Source organism: Apaloderma vittatum, unplaced genomic scaffold (genome assembly GCF_000703405.1).
Source record: "Apaloderma vittatum isolate BGI_N311 unplaced genomic scaffold, ASM70340v1 scaffold3769, whole genome shotgun sequence".
NCBI lineage: Eukaryota > Metazoa > Chordata > Aves > Trogoniformes > Trogonidae > Apaloderma > Apaloderma vittatum.
Window position 1 is genome coordinate 1 of NW_009735626.1, and position 19,557 is coordinate 19,557.

General features: G+C 40.7%; 1 protein-coding gene across 1 annotated transcript in view; it reads left to right on the top strand.

Annotated features, from left to right (window-relative positions):
• Positions 1 to 727: 727 nt before the first annotated feature.
• Positions 728 to 19,557, top strand: part of LOC104279367 (ankyrin repeat and KH domain-containing protein 1) — a gene marked incomplete at its 5' end in the record, with an annotated part of 59,352 nt that continues 40,522 nt past the window's right edge. The window contains 9 exons of the mRNA XM_009876634.1: positions 728 to 875; positions 1,892 to 2,125; positions 3,092 to 3,186; positions 6,585 to 6,822; positions 7,045 to 7,236; positions 8,687 to 8,796; positions 17,941 to 18,028; positions 18,605 to 18,732; positions 18,883 to 19,026. Coding sequence (XP_009874936.1) covers positions 728 to 875; positions 1,892 to 2,125; positions 3,092 to 3,186; positions 6,585 to 6,822; positions 7,045 to 7,236; positions 8,687 to 8,796; positions 17,941 to 18,028; positions 18,605 to 18,732; positions 18,883 to 19,026 — 1,377 coding nt within the window. The remainder of the gene's footprint in view (positions 876 to 1,891; positions 2,126 to 3,091; positions 3,187 to 6,584; positions 6,823 to 7,044; positions 7,237 to 8,686; positions 8,797 to 17,940; positions 18,029 to 18,604; positions 18,733 to 18,882; positions 19,027 to 19,557) is intronic.

A 19,557-nucleotide genomic window follows, 5' to 3' on the forward strand; every position in this document is an offset into this window, starting at 1 on the left:
TATATATATATATGCCTTTAGGTTTAAGGGGCTTGTCTGGAGGAATGTATCTTGTGTTTTATGATGTATCTACTTTTCTGGCATTGCTCTAGATGCAGTCAAGCTGTTCTGCCAAGCAGACGTTGCAAGAGGATCTAAAATAGCAGCAAAATCAAACACTACAAGCAGTTACCTTTTACAGACTCGTGTCTCAGTCCCTCCGTCTTTTTTTTTTTTTTTAAATCACATCTTTATCAACAGTGCATTATTTTGTCTTGATTTTTGGTTTTGATTCTTCTATATCTAAGAGCAGAATTTGTGCTTCTTTGAAGAGGTTTAGGTAGTAACTCTCAGAAGGTGTCCAGCTTCATGCTTTGCTATCAGGAAAGAACAGGAGGAGAAAGCTGTCTACCTGTAAGCTTGACCTGGTGTGTGCTGTGGTATGAATGCAAGTTTACCGTTTCTCTGCTCTTATTCTGGTTAGTGAATTCCCTTGTGACTTTTGAAGATGCTGGTATTGTGCTGTAATCTAATGAGGATTTTAGCAGATATGAACAAATGTAGAAACCCAGCGATTCCTGAAGCAGTGCAAGTAGTAATTATAAATGGTCCTGGAGAGTGGCCTTGGGGGTGTTACTGCAAGGGGATGTCACGACTGGCTGGGAATCATTCTCACAAGCCCCACTGAACTAAAAGCAAAATATTGCTATTACAAGTTATTTATTAAGGTGATTTTTTTTCTCTCTAGGTGCTACTAGCAATGCATGCAAACGTTGAAGATCGAGGGAATAAAGGAGACATAACTCCCTTAATGGCAGCTGCCAGCGGAGGCTACGTAGATATTGTTAAACTTCTCCTTGTTCATTGTGCAGATGTCAACGCACAGTCTTCAACAGGTAACTGGGAAGCTGGAACATGAAGAATTAATGAGACAGGCACATAAGATGTGCAGCTACTGTGAACATTGTGGTTTTGTCCGATTGTTTCGTTCACGAGAAAACGTGACAGGAACTGTTAAGAATAGGCCAGACACATAGTGGTTGTGTTTAGAGTCTTATTAAAGATTGTTTTTAGTATGAACTGCAATGGATAGCACTACTCCTGTGAAAACCACTGGGGCAATAGCTGTCCAGAAAAATGCATGAAATTTAGGGGTTTTTTTCTCATCTATATAGTTCAGAATTCCCAGTAGGACCACCGTGGGACACATCTGGTCAGACTGTTGTGGTTTTTTTTTGGTCTGTTGTTTTTTACCAAAAGAAAGTTACAGTTCCTTGAGCATTTAATGTGTGCATTGCTAATGCTTGCCCACAGCTTAACGAAGCTTGTTGAGATTGGATTCTGCTAATTTTAAGACAGAATTCAAACTTTAAAAAGGGTGTCTGAACTACGAAATGTTCTTTTTATCTTGATGTTTAGCCATATTAAGCAGAACTTACCTTAAAATTGACTGTAACGTTTAAAACATGAACCATATGTGATTATCTGTCACTTACAGTACCAGAGTTTTAAATTATAAATTTATTTTCATTCATCTGGTAAAAATTTTTGAAGGGATTACATGACACAGACTTAGGCAAAAAAAAACCACCAACCCCTGCAAACTCTACAGTGGGCAAGAAACTTACTCATTGAACTTTTTGTGTGTATTTGTTCTTTCTTTGTGTGCTGAAGTAGGAAACAAAACTAAGCCCTTATTTTGGAACGTTGGCTTAGCATTAAAACTCTTCCACGTTATAGTTGTGTTGGGATTTTAAACCCAGCCTGAAACTGTTGGCTGGAGTAACATTGCTGTGAGGTAAAAGGCTGTGATGTACCTGCTTTTGTTCAGAGCTGTTAAAACTGATTTCCTCTCCTGTGTCAGGAGTGGGTGATGGAAAGGGCTTTCATGGAAGCTTCTTCTTCCCTGCAGGTAACACAGCTCTCACTTACGCTTGTGCTGGGGGCTTTGTTGACATAGTGAAGGTGCTATTGAAAGCTGGTGCTAATATAGAAGACCACAATGAGAACGGGCACACCCCCTTAATGGAAGCAGCCAGCGCAGGTCATGTTGAAGTTGCAAGAGTATTGCTGGAATATGGTGCAGGAATCAACACTCACTCCAACGAGTTCAAAGAAAGTGCACTTACACTCGCATGCTATAAAGGTATTGACTCGTGCTTTGTTTTGTATTTTCAGTTAAATTTATTTGCTAGGATGTATCCAACTAAAACTTCCAGCCGTACTTCAAATATTTTCTTTAGAGTTTTGAAATACTAGCTTTTTGTTTTAAACTCAATGTCAGGAAATGCTCATCCATGGTGTCCAAATGTATTTGACACATTCCAGATGAAAACTCCTGACTGTGTCCAGACTTCTGCTCTTGACACACCACTGTTCTCCTCAGCCCCACCGCTGCACTCTCTGTTCCATTCTTGTTTCTTGTAACCTAAAACTTAATAGAGCACTCTAGTGTAAGCTCTTTGGCAGTATTATCTGTGGCGAGATGGCTGAGCCACCTTGTTTTCCTAAAACAAAGTCTTGTCTTGGAGGAGGATGCTCATTGAGAGGATAGAATTTGTCCCTTACAAGTTACACATTTTAAAATGACAGAAGCCATAATAAAGTTGTAGTGGTAAAGCTCAGTAGAAACTTCTAAAAATGTCAGATAGCATCATGTGACACAATGTGTGTTCTCAGAAATACGTGTGTGTATTCTGCGATCAAAAAACTTCAAGTTCATGTCTATGCAGACATATCTCTAGAAGATAATCCGCCCAAATGGTATTCTCCCTTGGAACACTTAAATGATGTCTCTGCACAGTTGAATAAGGAATAAGCACAGTCTTTTATAGCTTGGAGCCACGAGGAAGAGTTCTTGTGTAAACTTGAATTCAAGAGGTCTGTCTTTGTCTCGTAGTTGGGCAATATCTTTGGGACAGACTGTCTGAAGTCTAGGTGTCAATTTTGCATTGGTATTTTTTTTGAGTACTTCAGAAAAAGCGGGTTTGTGAATGATAACTTGTAAAACTTTTAATAGCAAACTATGAAAAACTAAATTTCATTAAGCATGTTGTCTGACTGCTAAAAGTTTACAATATTAAATGCTTATTTTGATTTGTTTCATTTGAAGGCCATTTAGATATGGTTCGGTTTTTGCTTGAAGCTGGAGCTGATCAAGAACATAAAACAGATGAGATGCACACGGCGCTAATGGAGGCCTGCATGGTAAATAGCCTTTATGTGTACTGCTCCTATTGAAAAGCGAAGGGAATAAGAGTTGAAAAAAGTGAGCTGTTGTTAACAAACTGGTTTGGGTCTGCAAGTGAATGTGTCTTAGTTTTTAAAGTAAGAAAGCCTCTACTATAGTTAACACAGATTGCCAGCTTCTTGATCTAATTAGTCATGGAGAAAAATCAGTCTAATTTTTGGGGCTGTGCTGTGTTGTTTTAAAAGCTCCCTATGTGAAGTGTAAGGGGAGCTTATCTGCAGTGCAATAGAGTAGGTTGGGTCCAAGACACTGTTTCCTTTGCTCTGTGAGTGTTAGTTGTCCACCTTTTTCTGTATAAATAAGGTCCGAGCCTTCCAGAGGTACGCTGAGCTGGATGACTAATGTGTTACACTTGGCCTTTCACTGCTGCAGGAAGTGTTTTGCATGTAGAAGTGGCTTGCTCTCTTCTAGGTTTCTTTAACTGGTACTGTGAGGTTTTTCGTCTGAAAATAAAATGATAGGTCAAAAGTGGTTAGCTCTTAGTTTTCTGGCAACTTGTATAATTTCAAAGCAATTTTGGGGGAAAAACTTCCATTTACAAGGAGCTTCATCTTAATAAAGAGTGTGCTGTTCTGTCAAAGCATATCTGCAGTCATTTTTGCCCAGACCTTAGGTGACCTTCTAGCTATTCTTCAAGCCCGGGAACTTCTTTGAAGAAAGAACAGGGACCTTCTTTTCACCGGAAGCAGAGCGAATGGAGCAAAACTTAATTTGCTCCCAGTAGCCTATAATCCTTCGAAGATAGGCTGCAGTGTTCCTCCAGTCTTCTGAGAGCTGGAAGATCGAATGTTCTTTTAGTGCAGTTGGGAGGTGATGATGCAAGCAACCAAGGTCAGATTATAATGTCTCAAGATATGTTGAAGTCTTCTGATAGTGACATGGTAATAGTATCCTTGAATCGTCTTCCCTGTGGGAGAGCCTAGTGCCAGTGAGGGATTCAGAAGGACGTGGCTGCAGTGGGTGTATGCTGGCACCTAAAGGAGATTGCAGCATGACTGCAGACTGAATGTTTTAATCATGTTTTCATCAGCTCACTGTTCTGTTTAGGTTTAGTCTTTTTTTTTTATTTTATTTGCTGTTATCGTCAATACAGTAAGTGCTGGGTTGACTTGGAGGCTATGAGGTGTCTCGCTCGGGGAAGGTGAAGTTGTGTGGCTTGACTGCATGTTTTAAGCTCTGGGATTGTTTCAGGCTACTTTGCATTACAGAGTGTGTATTGACCTTTAAAAGCAACAGAGAGGAAATTGATCCTTTGAAGTCCCCACTCCCAAGTCAAATGATGGGAGTTTGTTCCTTGTTGTCTTGGGGCTGCACCCTTGCAAAAGGGGAACTGTTCCACGAGATCCATTGTGACTTTTCCCGGTCTTTGCTGTTTTCCACCTAATGAATGCTGCAAGTACAGGAAGCTGAGGTGTCTGGTCTCTGATCACCAGTTACGTAAGCGCTGCTGAGTTTTAGTTTCTTTGGTCAAGGTGGAGTGCCACACCTAGGATAATGCCTTTAGTTACGTGAGGTGGTTGTTGGCTTTTAGCCAGCTTCTCTGAGAACAACAGCCTGTCTTTAGTTTGGACTTGATTGCTGTCAGTCTCAGGGTACTTACTACCTGCTTCATGGTCAACTTCAGATGAGTGTTGACAGGAGTTGTGTGTTTGATGCCCCTCAGGCCCCCTGTCCTGAAGCTCTGTGTTAGCTGTTTGAGTTGCTGGCTGACAGTTCTAGTGAGATCAGCATGGAGAACTGGTAGTTTGCTTGAGGTTGTTCTTAATACATAAAAGTTTTTTAATTTGGGGAATTAATGGAATTCGTAGCTTTATTGCTTTCTAAAACACCCCTAGGTATCACTGTGCTAGCCTGGACAGCTCTGGCTTGAGCCTTGAGCAGAGAGGTCTTCTACTGTCTTGCTTTTGCCTTTTAGTGTTTCCCAACTTGATTCAGATTTCCTTCCAAGAGCACACTGTAAAACCACCTACTATTTGCCACTGAAATTCACCCTTCAGTCTTCCTCAGGAACAAGTTAGTTCTCTAGCAAAATCTATCAGCATGTGTTGGGCTAGTTTAAAGAACTAATCCAGTTTCAACTGTCAAATCCCAGGGGAACCATTGTGTCAGGACAAGGGCTCTGAATCATCAAAGCTGACTGACTGTTTACTTCTTCTGCAAGATCCCCGTATTTTTTGGGGTGGCAAATGGAATGACCAGGATGATGCACCTGATACCCAGGCACCTGCAGAGTGCGAGACACCTGGTGGTTTTCTCTCCACAAAGAGATACCAAAGGCTTTGATTCAGTTCTTTTACGTGGGGGGTCCTTTTCCATCCTTAAGTTATCCGATTACTTGTGTGTGCTGAAGAAAGGTCAAGTGTGAAACATCCTCTGCTTAAACCCTCAGATCTTCTGTATCTCACTGAGCAGCCTTCACGTGACTTGAACCTTCCCCTTTCATTAGAGGTAGTTTGTTTCAGTTTTCCGGGATCTCTTCTCCAAATTCTTCTGCGAGTTTGAGTCCCTGTTTCTTGAGTTATGTGGGAGGGAGAACCCACATGAGTCTTTCTTCTTTCCTAATGTCAAAACTTCTTTATATTTTCCCCGTTTCAGAGGTATTGTGGCTCTCTACAAACCTTGCCTTAGGTAAAACATGGATTTTTGGTACCTGATCTATTTCAGGTAACTTTGAGGAGTTTAGTAACAGTTTCTTGAGCAACTGACAGCTGCATTTATATTCTTGGATTGGTAAGGGCTCGAACAGACTGCTCTGGCAATCCTAATTCTCTTCCCTCTGTGGGAAAGATTGCTTCACCCCAAGGCACTTTACAGTCTCCTTTAAGATCTATTAAAGTCTTCCCTCCTTATTGTAACCCACTTCAGTTTCTCTGCAGGTATCTTCCCCAGGATGTAGAAACTGCCAGTTGGTGCTTTTTTGGTTTGTTGAAGCCATGAGTCAACTACAAAGAAGAAAGGAAATCTTTTTTTCCGATGCTTGTTTTGGAGTTTAGTGATGGAGTGGGTTTGTTACTTCTGGTGCTTGTTTGTGATCTGTTGTTTTTGGTGTCCCAGCTATTTTACTTGATATTTAAGAAAGTCTTGTTCCGTAATTCTTTCCTGACTCCAAGAAAGAAAAAAAATCCCAGCGTATATGTAGCTTTTTTTTCTTCATGCATTTAAACATAGCTTAGGTGTAGGTGGAAGCCTAAACATCATTTTAATCCAAGTATTACCATAACTGTGTCGTAAATTGGACTATCATAAATAAAAAGACCCCAGTCTTTTTAGGTTTATGTGGTACGATAGTGACTGCAAGTACAGCATCAAGTCACTTCAACTGTTTGTAATTTTTGTGTTCACCTTTGTTTTGTAGGATGGACATGTGGAAGTGGCACGCTTGCTTTTAGACAGTGGTGCTCAAGTGAATATGCCTGCAGATTCGTTTGAATCTCCGCTCACCCTGGCTGCTTGTGGTGGACACGTAGAGTTGGCAGCTCTTCTGATCGAAAGGGGAGCTAACCTGGAGGAAGTAAATGATGAAGGTTATACTCCTCTCATGGAAGCTGCCCGGGAAGGCCACGAAGAAATGGTGGCCTTGCTGCTGGCACAAGGTGAGATCTCTGTTCTTGCTTAAACGCTTGTTATTAAGAGTGTGGTGTTGACTGTTGGCTGGTAGGTATTCTGTGCACATTTCCCTGATGCGTAGCATGTGGCTGTCTCTGCTCTAATGACAGAGCAAAGCTAAAACACCCAAACTGTGCAGGTGATGAGTATTCACCTTCCTACTCACCCTGTGTCCGGTCAGTTCAGATAACAGCTATTTTGTTTCCTAGGGGCAAACATAAATGCACAGACGGAAGAAACACAGGAAACGGCTCTGACTCTGGCATGTTGCGGAGGGTTTTCTGAAGTAGCTGACTTCCTTATTAAGGCAGGAGCTGATATAGAACTTGGCTGCTCAACACCTTTGATGGAAGCTGCTCAAGAGGGTCATCTTGAGTTGGTGAAATACTTGCTGGCAGCAGGTATGTCTCCAGTGCAAATGTTCTAGCCCACGGATGCTATGGCCTCAGTGTTCTGTATGGTTTAGAAGATGCCCAGGCTTGATGGTCGCAGTGTTGTAACAAGAAACTATATTCTCAGATACCTTAGCAAGAAGAAGAAAGCATATGTTACACCTTAGTATTGTTTGATGATTTTAAACAGGAAAGGGCCTCATGGAGCCCTGTTGCATGTCTAAAAAACATCAACTTTCTTTGGGAACATTGTTTCCAGCTAACTGCCTTCAGGACAAAATGGTAATGCTGATAATGCTTGTTTTTATATGCTATTCCTGCTTTGACTGAGCCTGATTATCTGCAGTCAGTGTCCCTGAATAACCAGTACTTTAGAATTGTGCCCTGGGAAATAGTGTGCAAGGCAGATTCTGGAATCTGCTGAATTTCTGTGATGAATGAGTTTTACTACTACATTATCCAGAGTAGAAATTAAATCTTGCAGGAGTTGGGGAGAAATGAGAGTTCCATGTTCATCTGTCAGTTTAAAGCTGGGAGAGACTGAAGTGTAATAATACTGCTTTAAATAAATAATAAATAAAAAGGCGCCGCATTTTGTAAGTCTTCCTTGTTATGGGAGGTGGTTTATTTGTGTCCTCTTTTCTAAGAATAGACATGAAATTATCTGGATTTGTAATTCTAGAAAGTAATCACCCCCTGCTCATCGAGGGACAGTAACAACTGTGTCTCTGTGCAGTGACAGCAGCATGTGACACCCATCACCAGCTCACTTGGAACACTGCTTGCACTTCACTTCTGATAATGTAGAAAGTTAATGGAGAACCTTTGTTTTGGCAAAGAATCTCCAGATAATCTCACACCTTGAAAATAAGAAAATTGTTATCACATCAGCATTTTTTTTGAAGACTAATGCATGACAGCAAGAATCATACATAGTTTTCATGTAGCTGGTATACATGAAGCTCGTCAAGTTGTTTCAACAAAATAGTTTTAAGGCAAATGATTTTAAAGAACAGGGAAGAAAAGAAATTTGTAGAATTGTGTTGTCTTGGAGTGTTAATACTGATACAATAACATGCATTTTGTCTAGTTTTCCTTGACATGCAGCACTCTGTGAAATGGATAGTCCAGACAACTATCTGGACTCATTTTTATTTGTTGTAACAACTGAAATCTTCATTGCTGTAGAGGGAGCATAGGAATAAGTGAGCATATAGGTTTAAGTGCTTAGATTGCTGGTTGGGCTTTCTCCAAGCCTTGGCTTATCCCCTCTCCTCAGAGTGTTTTTACTCCAAGAGCAATTTTTACCATGAGAGCAATGCCCTTGGGCTGTGGAAGCCCTTGGTCAGTAGCAAATAGCTGTTGTCATGGATAAACTGCCTTGATTTTTGTGTTTATCTGATGCGAAATACTTGATAAAGGGATACCCAATAAGTAAAAAACAATGTTGTGTTTCTAGGGGCTAACGTTCACGCCACTACGGCAACGGGAGATACGGCTTTGACCTACGCCTGTGAGAATGGACATACTGACGTGGCAGACGTGTTGCTCCAAGCTGGTGCTGATTTGGTAAGACTTTGGCTGCATCTTGTGGGGAGAGAACGGTGGTTTCAAACTGTAGCCAAAGCTGATGTGCGTATAGGGCAGGAAGATGATTTTAAGAACTGAGATTCACATATGGCTATGAAAAGAGGCTTTTAAAAAGCCTGCATATTCTGTTTGGTATCAAAAGTAATGTTTCGTCTGTCAAGTGAAAAGTTTTAGCTGTAGCTTACACTTGTGAGTTGATGGTCATCATTTCGGTATGATCCATAAGTGTAACCGTTTAGCAGGATGTATTGCTGTGTTGCCTTTACTCATTTTGCTGCTGTATTCCCACACTCTTGTGGGGACTCCACTGCTCTGAATCTAAATGTTTTAGTATTAGGAGTTACTACTTTATTTTATTGTTACTTTCTGAACGTTGAGTCTCTTAACTTTTTAAAACTACAGTACAAAAAACCCCAAACTAATCAATGCCTTTTAACTGACCAACATAATACGTCTTTTCTTTGTTCCCGAATTCTTTTCTTTCTTGTAACGCTTGCATTCAGCATGCTGCCTTCACAGTGTTTATTTTCCATAATGCATTTCCTCATAACTAGGTTGTTTACATAGTTGGACTTTCTTCCTATTATGTAGTGGGAGACCTAAAGCTAGTGAATGTACTTAAATTTCAATTTTAAATGAAGTAATTTTTAGGTTTATATTTACAAATATAAACAAATTAATGTTGTGATTGTGATTTAATAAGACTTCCACTCTTGTTTGTGAATGTATTTTTTTAATTCTTCTGCAGTAAAGTTTTGCTTCATATATTCCTACCAGGGAGGAAGGTCCTATTAATGGGTGGGGAGGGTATTTGTGAGGTTTTGGCACAACTGCTGCACTTTATTCAATTAAGTGTTGGGTACTGAGTATCAGCCACTTTAATAGAGACAGGGTAGGTCTTGGGGTTTTACTGGGTCTTTAAAAAAAAGAGTACTTGGCTGTATAATTCATGAAGAATCTCACAGTGAGGAGCAAAGCCTAAAACAAAAAAAATTGCTATGTATGTACTTTTAAAAGCATGCAAGGCTTGCTGCTTAAATGTCACTTAGAGTTGTGTCACTTTGTTTTCCCATTGCCACTCAGGTGAGCAGTGCTTATGGCCTTTAGCATCTGGTTTGATCAGTGTTGCTTAGAAAAAATCTCATAGCTTTCTAAAGTAAAATTTTATTTTACTGCATTTTCTTGTGCTATCAATCAAAATGGGGAGCTGTCAAGAAAAATAAAGAAGTGAAGGAAAATTGCACGTGAAAGGGAGACCTGCCATATAAATCTACCAGTTTTGAATTCTCTTTTTAAAGTAAATGGGGAAACATCTGGAATATTGTGTCCAGTTCTGGCCCCCTCAGCTCAGGAGAGACAGGGAACTGCTGGAGAGAGTCCAGTGCAGAGCCACGAAAGTGATGAAGGGAGTGGAACATCTCCCTGGTGAGGAAAGGCTGAAGGAGCTGGGTCTCTTTAGCTTGGAGAAGAGGAGGCTGAGGGGTGACCTCATAAATGTTTATAAATATGTCAAGGGCGAGTGTCAGAAGGACGGAGCCAGGTGCTTTTCAGCGACATCCAATGACAGGACAAGGAGCAATGGGTACAAGCTGGAACATAGGAGGTTCCACAAAAATATTAGGAAAAACTTTCCCTGTGAGGGTGACAGAGCCCTGGCACAGGCTGCACAGGAGGCTGTGGAGTCTCCTTCTTTGGTGACATTCAAAACCCGCCTGGACACATTCCTGTGTGACCTACTGTAGGTGATCCTGCTCTGGCAGGGAGGCTGGACTAGATGAGCTTTTTGAGGTCCCTTCCAACCCCTGACATTCTGTGATTCTGTGAAATGCCTTCAAAACTGTAGAGTGCCTCAGGTTTGGAGCACTTTCCTTTCAAACCTCTGTATTTTGCTTTATTGGAAGTTGTAAGCAGTTTGGAACAAATTTATCATTGTAGTTTTTCTGAGGAAGGTTTCTGAAGTGTGTTGCCTTACAGCTGGAATGTGAAAAAACTTCCTTGGCCATACCATGGGAGATTATTCTTCTAGATTTCGGTTTTCACTAGTAATTTAAATGAGGTTAGATGATTTCACCAAGTTGTCCCAGGAAGCCTGTGGTGGAGCATGGAACTGAATGCAGACCTGGGCTTAAACCTCTGGTCTGTCTGTCATCATTTGTCTCGTTAATTTTACTGTCCTTCTGGTATTTGCACACAGCAAATGAAAGTACATCTCCAGTTGCTTTGCTTTCTTTCCTTTTTCATTCAGTCTTTCCCAGGATTGTTTTCACTGATGTTTCATTGTCTTCCAGAAATCTTAGTTATACCTGAGGTTATATCACAGTCACTGAGGAGCTGGATGTAAAACATCTTACCCTGCTGTGGAGTGGTCCTTTTTGGAAAAAAACACTGATTATATCTTAAACAGTAAAATAAACTAGGGCTGAGGGCTGTTCTCTAGTTGCAAGGACCTGTATGTAGCCACTGCTGGATTTTGCTGTTGTTTCTTTATTGGTTTGTGTGCCAGCTGCATATTTTATTTTTTCTCCAGACCAGGAAGGCTAGGAGCATAGTTTTTTGAGGATTTTTCTTCTTCCTGAGTCTAGATTGAGGAAAGAAGGTTGATCTTTCTTTCACAGATGCTTTTAAGTTAAAGGAACAATAAACACTGGCTGTCAGGATCTGTTGCAATCTGTTCTACCATTTCTTCCCAACTCAGAGCCTTTATTCTGCAATTTGGAAAGCATATAATCTGCTTTAAGACCTGAAATATTTCTTGGCTTCTCAGGTCTGCCTTCAATTACCAGGAGGTCAGGACTGAGCGGGATTTGAGGTGCAGACTTCGAGACTACAGGTGTGAACAGGAGGCTCTTCTCTGCAACTTTGCAGAAGTTACCTAACTCTACTGAACCGATTCCTGTGTGTTGCTCATGTCCAGTTGAGGTCTTCTCAATCTCAAAATAGAACCTTGAGCTGAAGTTTGAGCACGTTTTACGATGAGGATGGTGAGACACTGTAGCAGGCTGCCCCATCCTTGGAAAAGTTCAAGGTTAGGTTGGGTGGGGTTTTGAGCGACCTGATCAAGTAGGTGTCGCTGCACAAGGCAGAGGGGTATGGACGGGATGGTTGTTAAAGGTTCTGTCCAACCTAAACCATTCTTCGGGTTGTAGGTAATTTTTTCCTTAAAACTGCAGTGGCAAGTTACACTAGAAGTGAACGGTGGCGACGTACTGGCTTACCTGTCTGCTAGAGAGCTGCTCTGTCGTGTCTGGTGTTTCGCTGGATTTGTATCTCCTTGTGACTAATTGTTTATGAAGAAGTCTGGCTTATTCCCAGTTATTCTGATGGCTTTCTGATGCCCGTCTTTAAGGGATCCATCTTTTCCATCTCCTTTCAGGGACAAAGTTGGCCTGTCAAATTCTGTTGCAAAACTAGCTTGGCAGGCCTACACCTTTCCTTGTTAATGTATGTGTTTTGAAATCCGCTTGCTTTTGCCAAGTATATGAATGACTTAATACAAGGCACATCGGAAGACTTCAGCCTGTGATCCCATCTGTGCCTGCTGCATTCTAGTTCCTTTATCACCTGCAGGGATAGAGACTTTTCAGGGCCTTAGTCTGAGTTCCTGCCACTTGGACCAAATGTAATTTTACTTGTTTACAAACTTCTTTGTGTGGACAAAACACCTACTGTAGATTTTGTCATCATTAGGAGTCAAATTTTGGATATTAGAGCTCCAAAATACAATTTGCTAAAAGCGTTTTTTCTAAGTGGTGCTATGGTTTAATAGCTTCAAGAAAAAATAGCCAGCACCTCAGTAATCCAGTTATTTATCTGTGTGACAAGGATTTGTGTAATCTCAGTGGTGAGAGGAAACTTCTGTTTTTCCTATTAATTCTGTTCACTTGGGGTTTTTTTTTGTTTGTTTGGTTTTTTTCTTCTTTGTGTGTTTACTAGGAGTTACCTTCATCTCAAAGCTTGTATAAGGTAGGACGTGCCTGGTTCATCCATGTTCCCACAGGAACTAGGCTAAGGACTGTAAAGCTCACAAAGAGTATTGGTGTTATTTAATGAGAGACAACAGCCTGCTTTTAAGCTGCATACCCTTCTGTGAACTGCAAGTGCCTACCTGGCTGCCTGTTCCCTTTCAATATGGACTCAGGCCTGGATGAAATGCTGCACACTGGGGAGTCCCTTCTCCTTTTTGGAAGCGAGACTGCTCTTGCCAAGGTGGTTGTGTCTTTGCCTGTTTCAGTGTAGCTCAAAAGAAGAGAGAAATTGTTCTTTTTTGGATAGTGAGAAAATCCCAGCTTTTCTCAGCAGAGAAGTACAGAAAACAGTTTATAATTGGGATTTTCTAATCTGCGCTGCCTTGCAGCTGTGCATGAGGCTCTGCTGCTCAGGAGAGTTGATCTAGTGATGTAGTTTACCCTTCTACTGCAAGATATGTGGGTGCTTTTATGCTGAAATTGAGAGATAGAAGAGAACCCCTGAGGGCAGCTTCATCCTTGCATTCTTCTCATTTTACACTTTCAAGCCCTCCCCAAAGCTCTTTATACTTGTTAAAATTCTGCGCATGGCTTTCCTTAAAGACTGAAGATGGCTACCTGGCATGCATATCACTCCAGTGGCAAAAAAAAATGTAAAATACAGGTATGCCAAACCCTCTTGATTCTTCCCCTATGACAAAGTATTTTTACAGATATTTTTGTCATTGCAGGGATCATTGCTTTGCCTTCAGCTGATAATATCCCTCACACTACTGTGGCTTGTTAACTAGAATCTCACTTCCATCTGTGTGTCTGACACACTACATGTTTGATGCAGTGTGCACAGGGCACCATTTAATATCTACAAAAGTAGCCAAAACTGTACTGGAGGGAACTGTGTTGTTGTTACAGTGAGGGATGTCGGGTTTTTCCGTTTCTTGAACCAGCAGAAGGAGGTCAGGGATTTCAGGACTTCTTAGACTTGGCCCTCAGTCTTCTACAAATAGAGCAAAAGGTTGTGAAACTAATTTTTGTAGTTAATACCTTTTGGATGTGGTGTAAAGTACCATGAAATCCTCTCTTTTGCCAGTAGTGAGCAAAAAGTCATATTTACTGTGATGCTGTGTATGACCTTTGTGCTCGCTGTGGATTTGGATGACCTGTGGCAGGAGTCGTAACTGGCGAGAGCTGCGTTGCTTGGTCTTACCTTTGTGCTTGCTTGCCTAATTCCAGCAAAGCTGAGTTTTCCAGCTGGTGGATCCAATCCATTTAAGTTCCAGGTCTTCACGACCAAGAACAACGTTTGTTTGTAGAACAACAGCCGTGAGTTCTTCTTTTTCCTTCCGCAGGACAAACAGGAGGACTTAAAGAAGACTATTTTGGAGGGCATAGAGCCGGGCAAGCATCAGGTGAGGTTGGCCTTTGATGCTTGTAAGCTGCAGCCATAGGATACATGCTAATGACAAGCATGGCTTTAAGGCAACTAAATTTCTTCAAAGACTCGCTGTGTAGACTAGACATGTAATCTTTGTCCTGCATTTTCCTTTCTGTTGGGTTTTCTAAAACCTGATTTTTAAAAAAACCAGTATCTCAACCTTCCCAAATGCAGCAACGTGTCTTACTGAGTCTCTGAGGACAAGTAGCTCTGTTAAACCTGGCAGTATGTATCTAGCTTCCAGTAAGCTCTTCTCTTTTCAGCTGTTCACTTTAAACTAGAGGCCTAGTTGAGTTTGTAGGTGCCTCTGAAATACTGGTTTGCTTCATATCTCAGGAAGCTTATCTGGGATAGTTAGATTGGTGACAAGTAGAACACTGTATTTCTTGGCAGGATTTCAGTCTTGAAAATTAGCAGAGTGGTATAGTGTCGAGAACTGTATCCTTTGGCTATTGTCCTGCATCAAAACTTTGTCTCAATCACTTTGCTTAGAATAACATTTGGATTTCGATTAAATATTCTCTGTCGTGGATGAGAGAGGCTTGTTAAAGAATTCAGGAGAGCAGATGGATATTTACTTTGAAAATGCAGATTTTGGTCTAGAACATAAGGCATTGGAAACACAGACGAAAAAAATATCCTAGCAAATGATACGTGCCAACGATGAGTACTTGTGAACCGAGGAGAATAATGGGGGAGAAGCCCTTGTGTAGCTAAACTTGGAATTGTCTAAAACAGAGAACTTGAGATCAGGAATAAAAAAATATCACTGGTTGTTGAACGATGCTTCTGATGACACTGCTTTTGCTCTGCTCTCTGCAGTATTGATTTGTCTAGAAAAGAAATAAATATTAATGACTGGATTCTCATCTCAGTCCTCGTGGAACAGAAAATGTAAACTCTAATCGGATTTGAGTAATACTTTTGTTTTGCCCTTCCTTCATATCTGGTGCCCAAGCCTACAGAAAAGTCTTCTATTGAAGCAGCATCAGCAGGAGAGCACATCACTTGGGTGTTTAGAGAATGGCTTTTCCAGTCAAAGCTGGCATGGGTGTTCTTTATACCTTTCTGATCATGCTAACTGCAATATTTCTCAGGATGGGAGCAGTGAAAAGAGACAGAGTGAGTGCTACAGACTGTAGATAGCTGAGGAAATTGTCTTTGGAGATGAGTACTCTGTATTGGGTTTTGTTCTTATGAAATAAGCTTGTGCATGTACTTCATATTAATACAAGGAAGAAGTGCATTGGGAAACTGATGGAGGGGATACTTTTGGACAGATTTGTTCTCTGTCCTGATTTTGATTATCAACTGCAGCTAAAAAATAATAAATAATAAATCTTTGAAATTTATAGCCATTCCAGGTAAAAGAAGGGATGAGAATAGACAAAGGCACTGCACTGGCTCAATGTCTTATTTTAGCTTTTTCTCGATATTTTTCCTTAAAGCCTGAGTTATGCTATCTGCTTGCCTTTATTAGGGCTAAACGGAGTGCTGAACTCATAGAACTAACTTCATCTTAAAATAAAATAGTGTTTCTATCTTCTGATGTGAAAAGTACCATCAAAATGCAATAGCTTGTGAAGAGCTACAGCAGGTGGGCACACAAATGGTGTAGTTTGGCTGGACTGACGATGTGGATGTACTGCAAGTATTTGAAGTGTATAATAGTTGAGGATCAAGTGCTGCCTGCTTGATGAAGTGACAGTTGGTTAAACTGGGCAGAATAACCGCATTGCATTTAAATGAGGAAGCCTCTTGACATCCGTGTTTAAAACTTCCAACAGTGAAGTCTGTTAGGAATAGAGAATGTGCAAATAGTGATACCTTACTGCTACTTATCTGAAATGCTACATATGAGTGCGATATAGGATGGCTTTTTACTGTGTTGAATATAGCTAAGATGACCTAAAATAAATTTGGCTTGTTGCCGTCTCTGCTGCTGCATCAGTGGGGATTTAGAAATGCATATTGAATTGTTTGGGCAGTGATGTTCTGGTCCTGCTCAGAGGGCAAAGCGGGGGTTCAGTAGTTCTTTGCTTCCATAGCTGCTTTGCGAGTGATTTGCCGGCTGTACCAGAGGTTTGCTGTGCACAAGGCAAACAGCAGCATCTGGCTTTTTATGATCTGGCAGTGGCTGAGGAAGGAAAAACTGTGCCAAATACCAGAGTGAGCATCAGAGCTCAAGGGCATGCTGCTGAGTCTTGCCCATCACAGAGCCGCATACTAACATAATGAGCTTTACATGTTCTGCAAATATTTCTGACATGCAGACAATCCAAAAGCATGCATATAGTTATCGACACCTAGGCAGTCATTTGCTCTGGGAGTGCAATCAATTTAATAAAAAAAATATAAAAGAGGTCACTTTGGTAGTAAGTCTGTAGGACTTTTCATCTGCGTATGTGCACTTATATACTATACTACCAAGTAAGCAAAGAAATTGGAGTGCTAATGCGGAGTGTAAATGTGTCTTAAAGCAGTGTACAGTAATAGAAAGTTTCCGCTCTCTCCAAAACACGTAGGAGAGGGGTTGTGTAACCCCCGTTACAGCAAAGAACTGGTTTATATTTTCTACATGGGGTCAGTCTCCAATGGAAGATGCAGTTAAGAGATTTCTTCTTGAGTGTATGAACAGAAAGCTAACTTAAGGTGCAGCTTGCAACTAAAGCAAGCCATATGTCAAAGAACATATGTAGAGTTTTCGGGAATACTGACGCTATGGGAAGGAGTTGATATGTTCTGTCAAATGTATTCTTGTCCTTTTATATTTGTAAATAGCAACAGCATCCACTGTCAGTACTAAATGTTAACTTTCACTGTCAGATATACATGTAATTCCAGAAGTAAATAGGGAATTTAGAGTTTGGCTTCTCAGATACTTAGTTAAAAAAACTCCATAGTCCTAGTATGTTATTGATCAGACTGAATATTCGGAGCACAAATACAAACACTCCCAGGAAGATGATGTTCTCTGCCCTTGTTGCTGGGGGAGGGTTCATATGTACTAGTCAGCATTCTTTGTGGTATTGATCATGTCTACATAGCAGGCAAATTTTCTAGTTCTGTAACTTCTCTAATACAGTTGTATTCAACCACATCTTTCCAGTATTCAGAAATGTTTGAAATGAGAAAACTGGTTTTGTCGCTCATTCCTTTTTTGTTGGTTTGTATCATCCTCTTGTCTTCTTTCTCCTTTATTTTTCCAGTCCTCTTATTCAGAGATTTTTTTGTGAACTCCAGCAATTTGTCTCGTCTTTATTGCTGATCCTTCTCAGTGTGTGTTAAAAACGTTGTCTGTGCTTCAGGCATTATTGCAGTTTTAGAGGTCTGAACTTTTGTGTATCAGTTTATAGGTATTTGTGTACTTCTTGATGTGGGTGATGCTTGTATTAAATTGTGGTCCCTTTTTGAGAAGGAAACAAGATGTTACTGCTCTCAAGTATGCTACACGTTTGACCATTGAAATGAAAAGGGGTGTATGTGATCACATACTGTGGTCTAACATACTGTTTCTTAAATGCTTTTTGAGAGTGTGATTCAGTATTTAAGGTCACACGAAAATTGATTCCAGTCAGTTTATATTATAGATGACAGTCAGCTTTTAAGATGAATCTTCTACTGAGGCAAGTAATTCTGGTCCCCCCATGAGATGGTTCAAAAGTTGAAACAATGGTATGGTTTTTGCCCATTTATACATCTGTTATTTCTTCTTTATAATAGGAGCATGAATCAGAAGGTGGAAGAACCCCGCTAATGAAGGCTGCACGAGCTGGTCATTTATGCACTGTGCAGTTCCTTATTAGCAAAGGTAAAGTACTAATTTAACTGATTAAAACACTTTAAAATTCTTCATGTTTGTGCTCCTTCTTAAAAATTAATCTGATTGTGTGTATATGGGCATTTGTTAAACTGCTAAGGTTTTTTTGAGTTTCATTTAGTTTATGATTCGCGAAATATTTCCCTAGAACTTTTCCTACTCTGTTGTTTAATAAATAGATTTGAAGTACAGTAAATATTTTCAGTTTCTTAAAAAAGCACTCCTGCAGAAAAAACACATCCTTGAGCACTGTCTGAAATAGTAAAAATTGCACCATATAGTGATACTGATAAGTACTTAGACAATTTCTGAGCTGTGTTTTGTACAGAAATGCCTTCCCCTCCTGCCACGGCCAGAGCCGCTGTTACTCTCAGTCCTGCCTTGTCTTCCCAGATGAGGGGAATGACGCATGGAAGCCGTCAGTTATTCAGAATCCTTGGTTTTCCCCTAGATGTGCCTCTGAGTTAGGAAGGTTAGAAACCTTTGTGCCAGAAAACACTATTCTTGTTGCTGCATTCTTTGACAAAGGATTTCTCTGCGTTTAATCCTGAGGTGTTCTCTCTCCAGGTGCCAACGTTAACAGGGCTACAGCGAACAATGACCACACGGTGGTGTCACTGGCCTGTGCCGGGGGGCACCTGGCCGTGGTTGAGCTCCTCCTGGCTCACGGTGCAGACCCTACTCATCGGCTCAAGGTATCTGCTTAAAACTGTGCTTTTAGCCACACAATTGATTTAATGCATTAGTAAATGTCCAGTTTTAAGTGGCCTAATTCATACCTTATGTGCTACACAGGGTAGCATAATTAATCTTTTGGCTTTTTATTTCTCAAAATCTCACTCCAGGATGGTTCAACAATGCTCATTGAGGCTGCCAAAGGAGGACATACAAATGTTGTTTCTTACTTGCTGGATTACCCGAACAATGTTTTGTCGGTTCCTGCAGCAGACTTGTCTCAGCTCACACCTCCATCTCAGGATCAGTCTCAGGTAAGGCACAAGGGATTTATTTTAAATATCACCATGCATGTTGCAAAGAAATACTTCCTTAATCATTAATCTCTGAATTTAATTCAGCATATACAATGGAAAGAATTTTAAAAAGTAGAGAGTGAGAAAGTTGATTGGTATTGTCTGCAATGTTTTGAAGAGTGCATGAACTTTGTTCACTTTTCTGCACGTTAGACAGGATGGACCCAAACCCAGTATCTCAAAAGAATATGACTTTCTTGGGTGTGTTTGCTCAGTATTTTGTTTTGGTAGTTTTAAACCCTTGTGACAGTACCCCTCATGTTGCTGGATTTTTTTTGTTGTTGTTAGATGAAAGGAAATATATTATGTAAACTTAGAATTCTGCAGGCTGGAGAAGTAGCTTTCTAGTGGAGTTAGTTGACTAGAAGCCTAAAGATGTTAGCTGTTCGCCAGCCTACACAGCCCCACACAAAAGTGAAGAGCTTTGCCATATTATCCAGCAGAAAAGAGCATGGCACGGGTCATACAAAGAGGTTGGAAAGAGGGTAA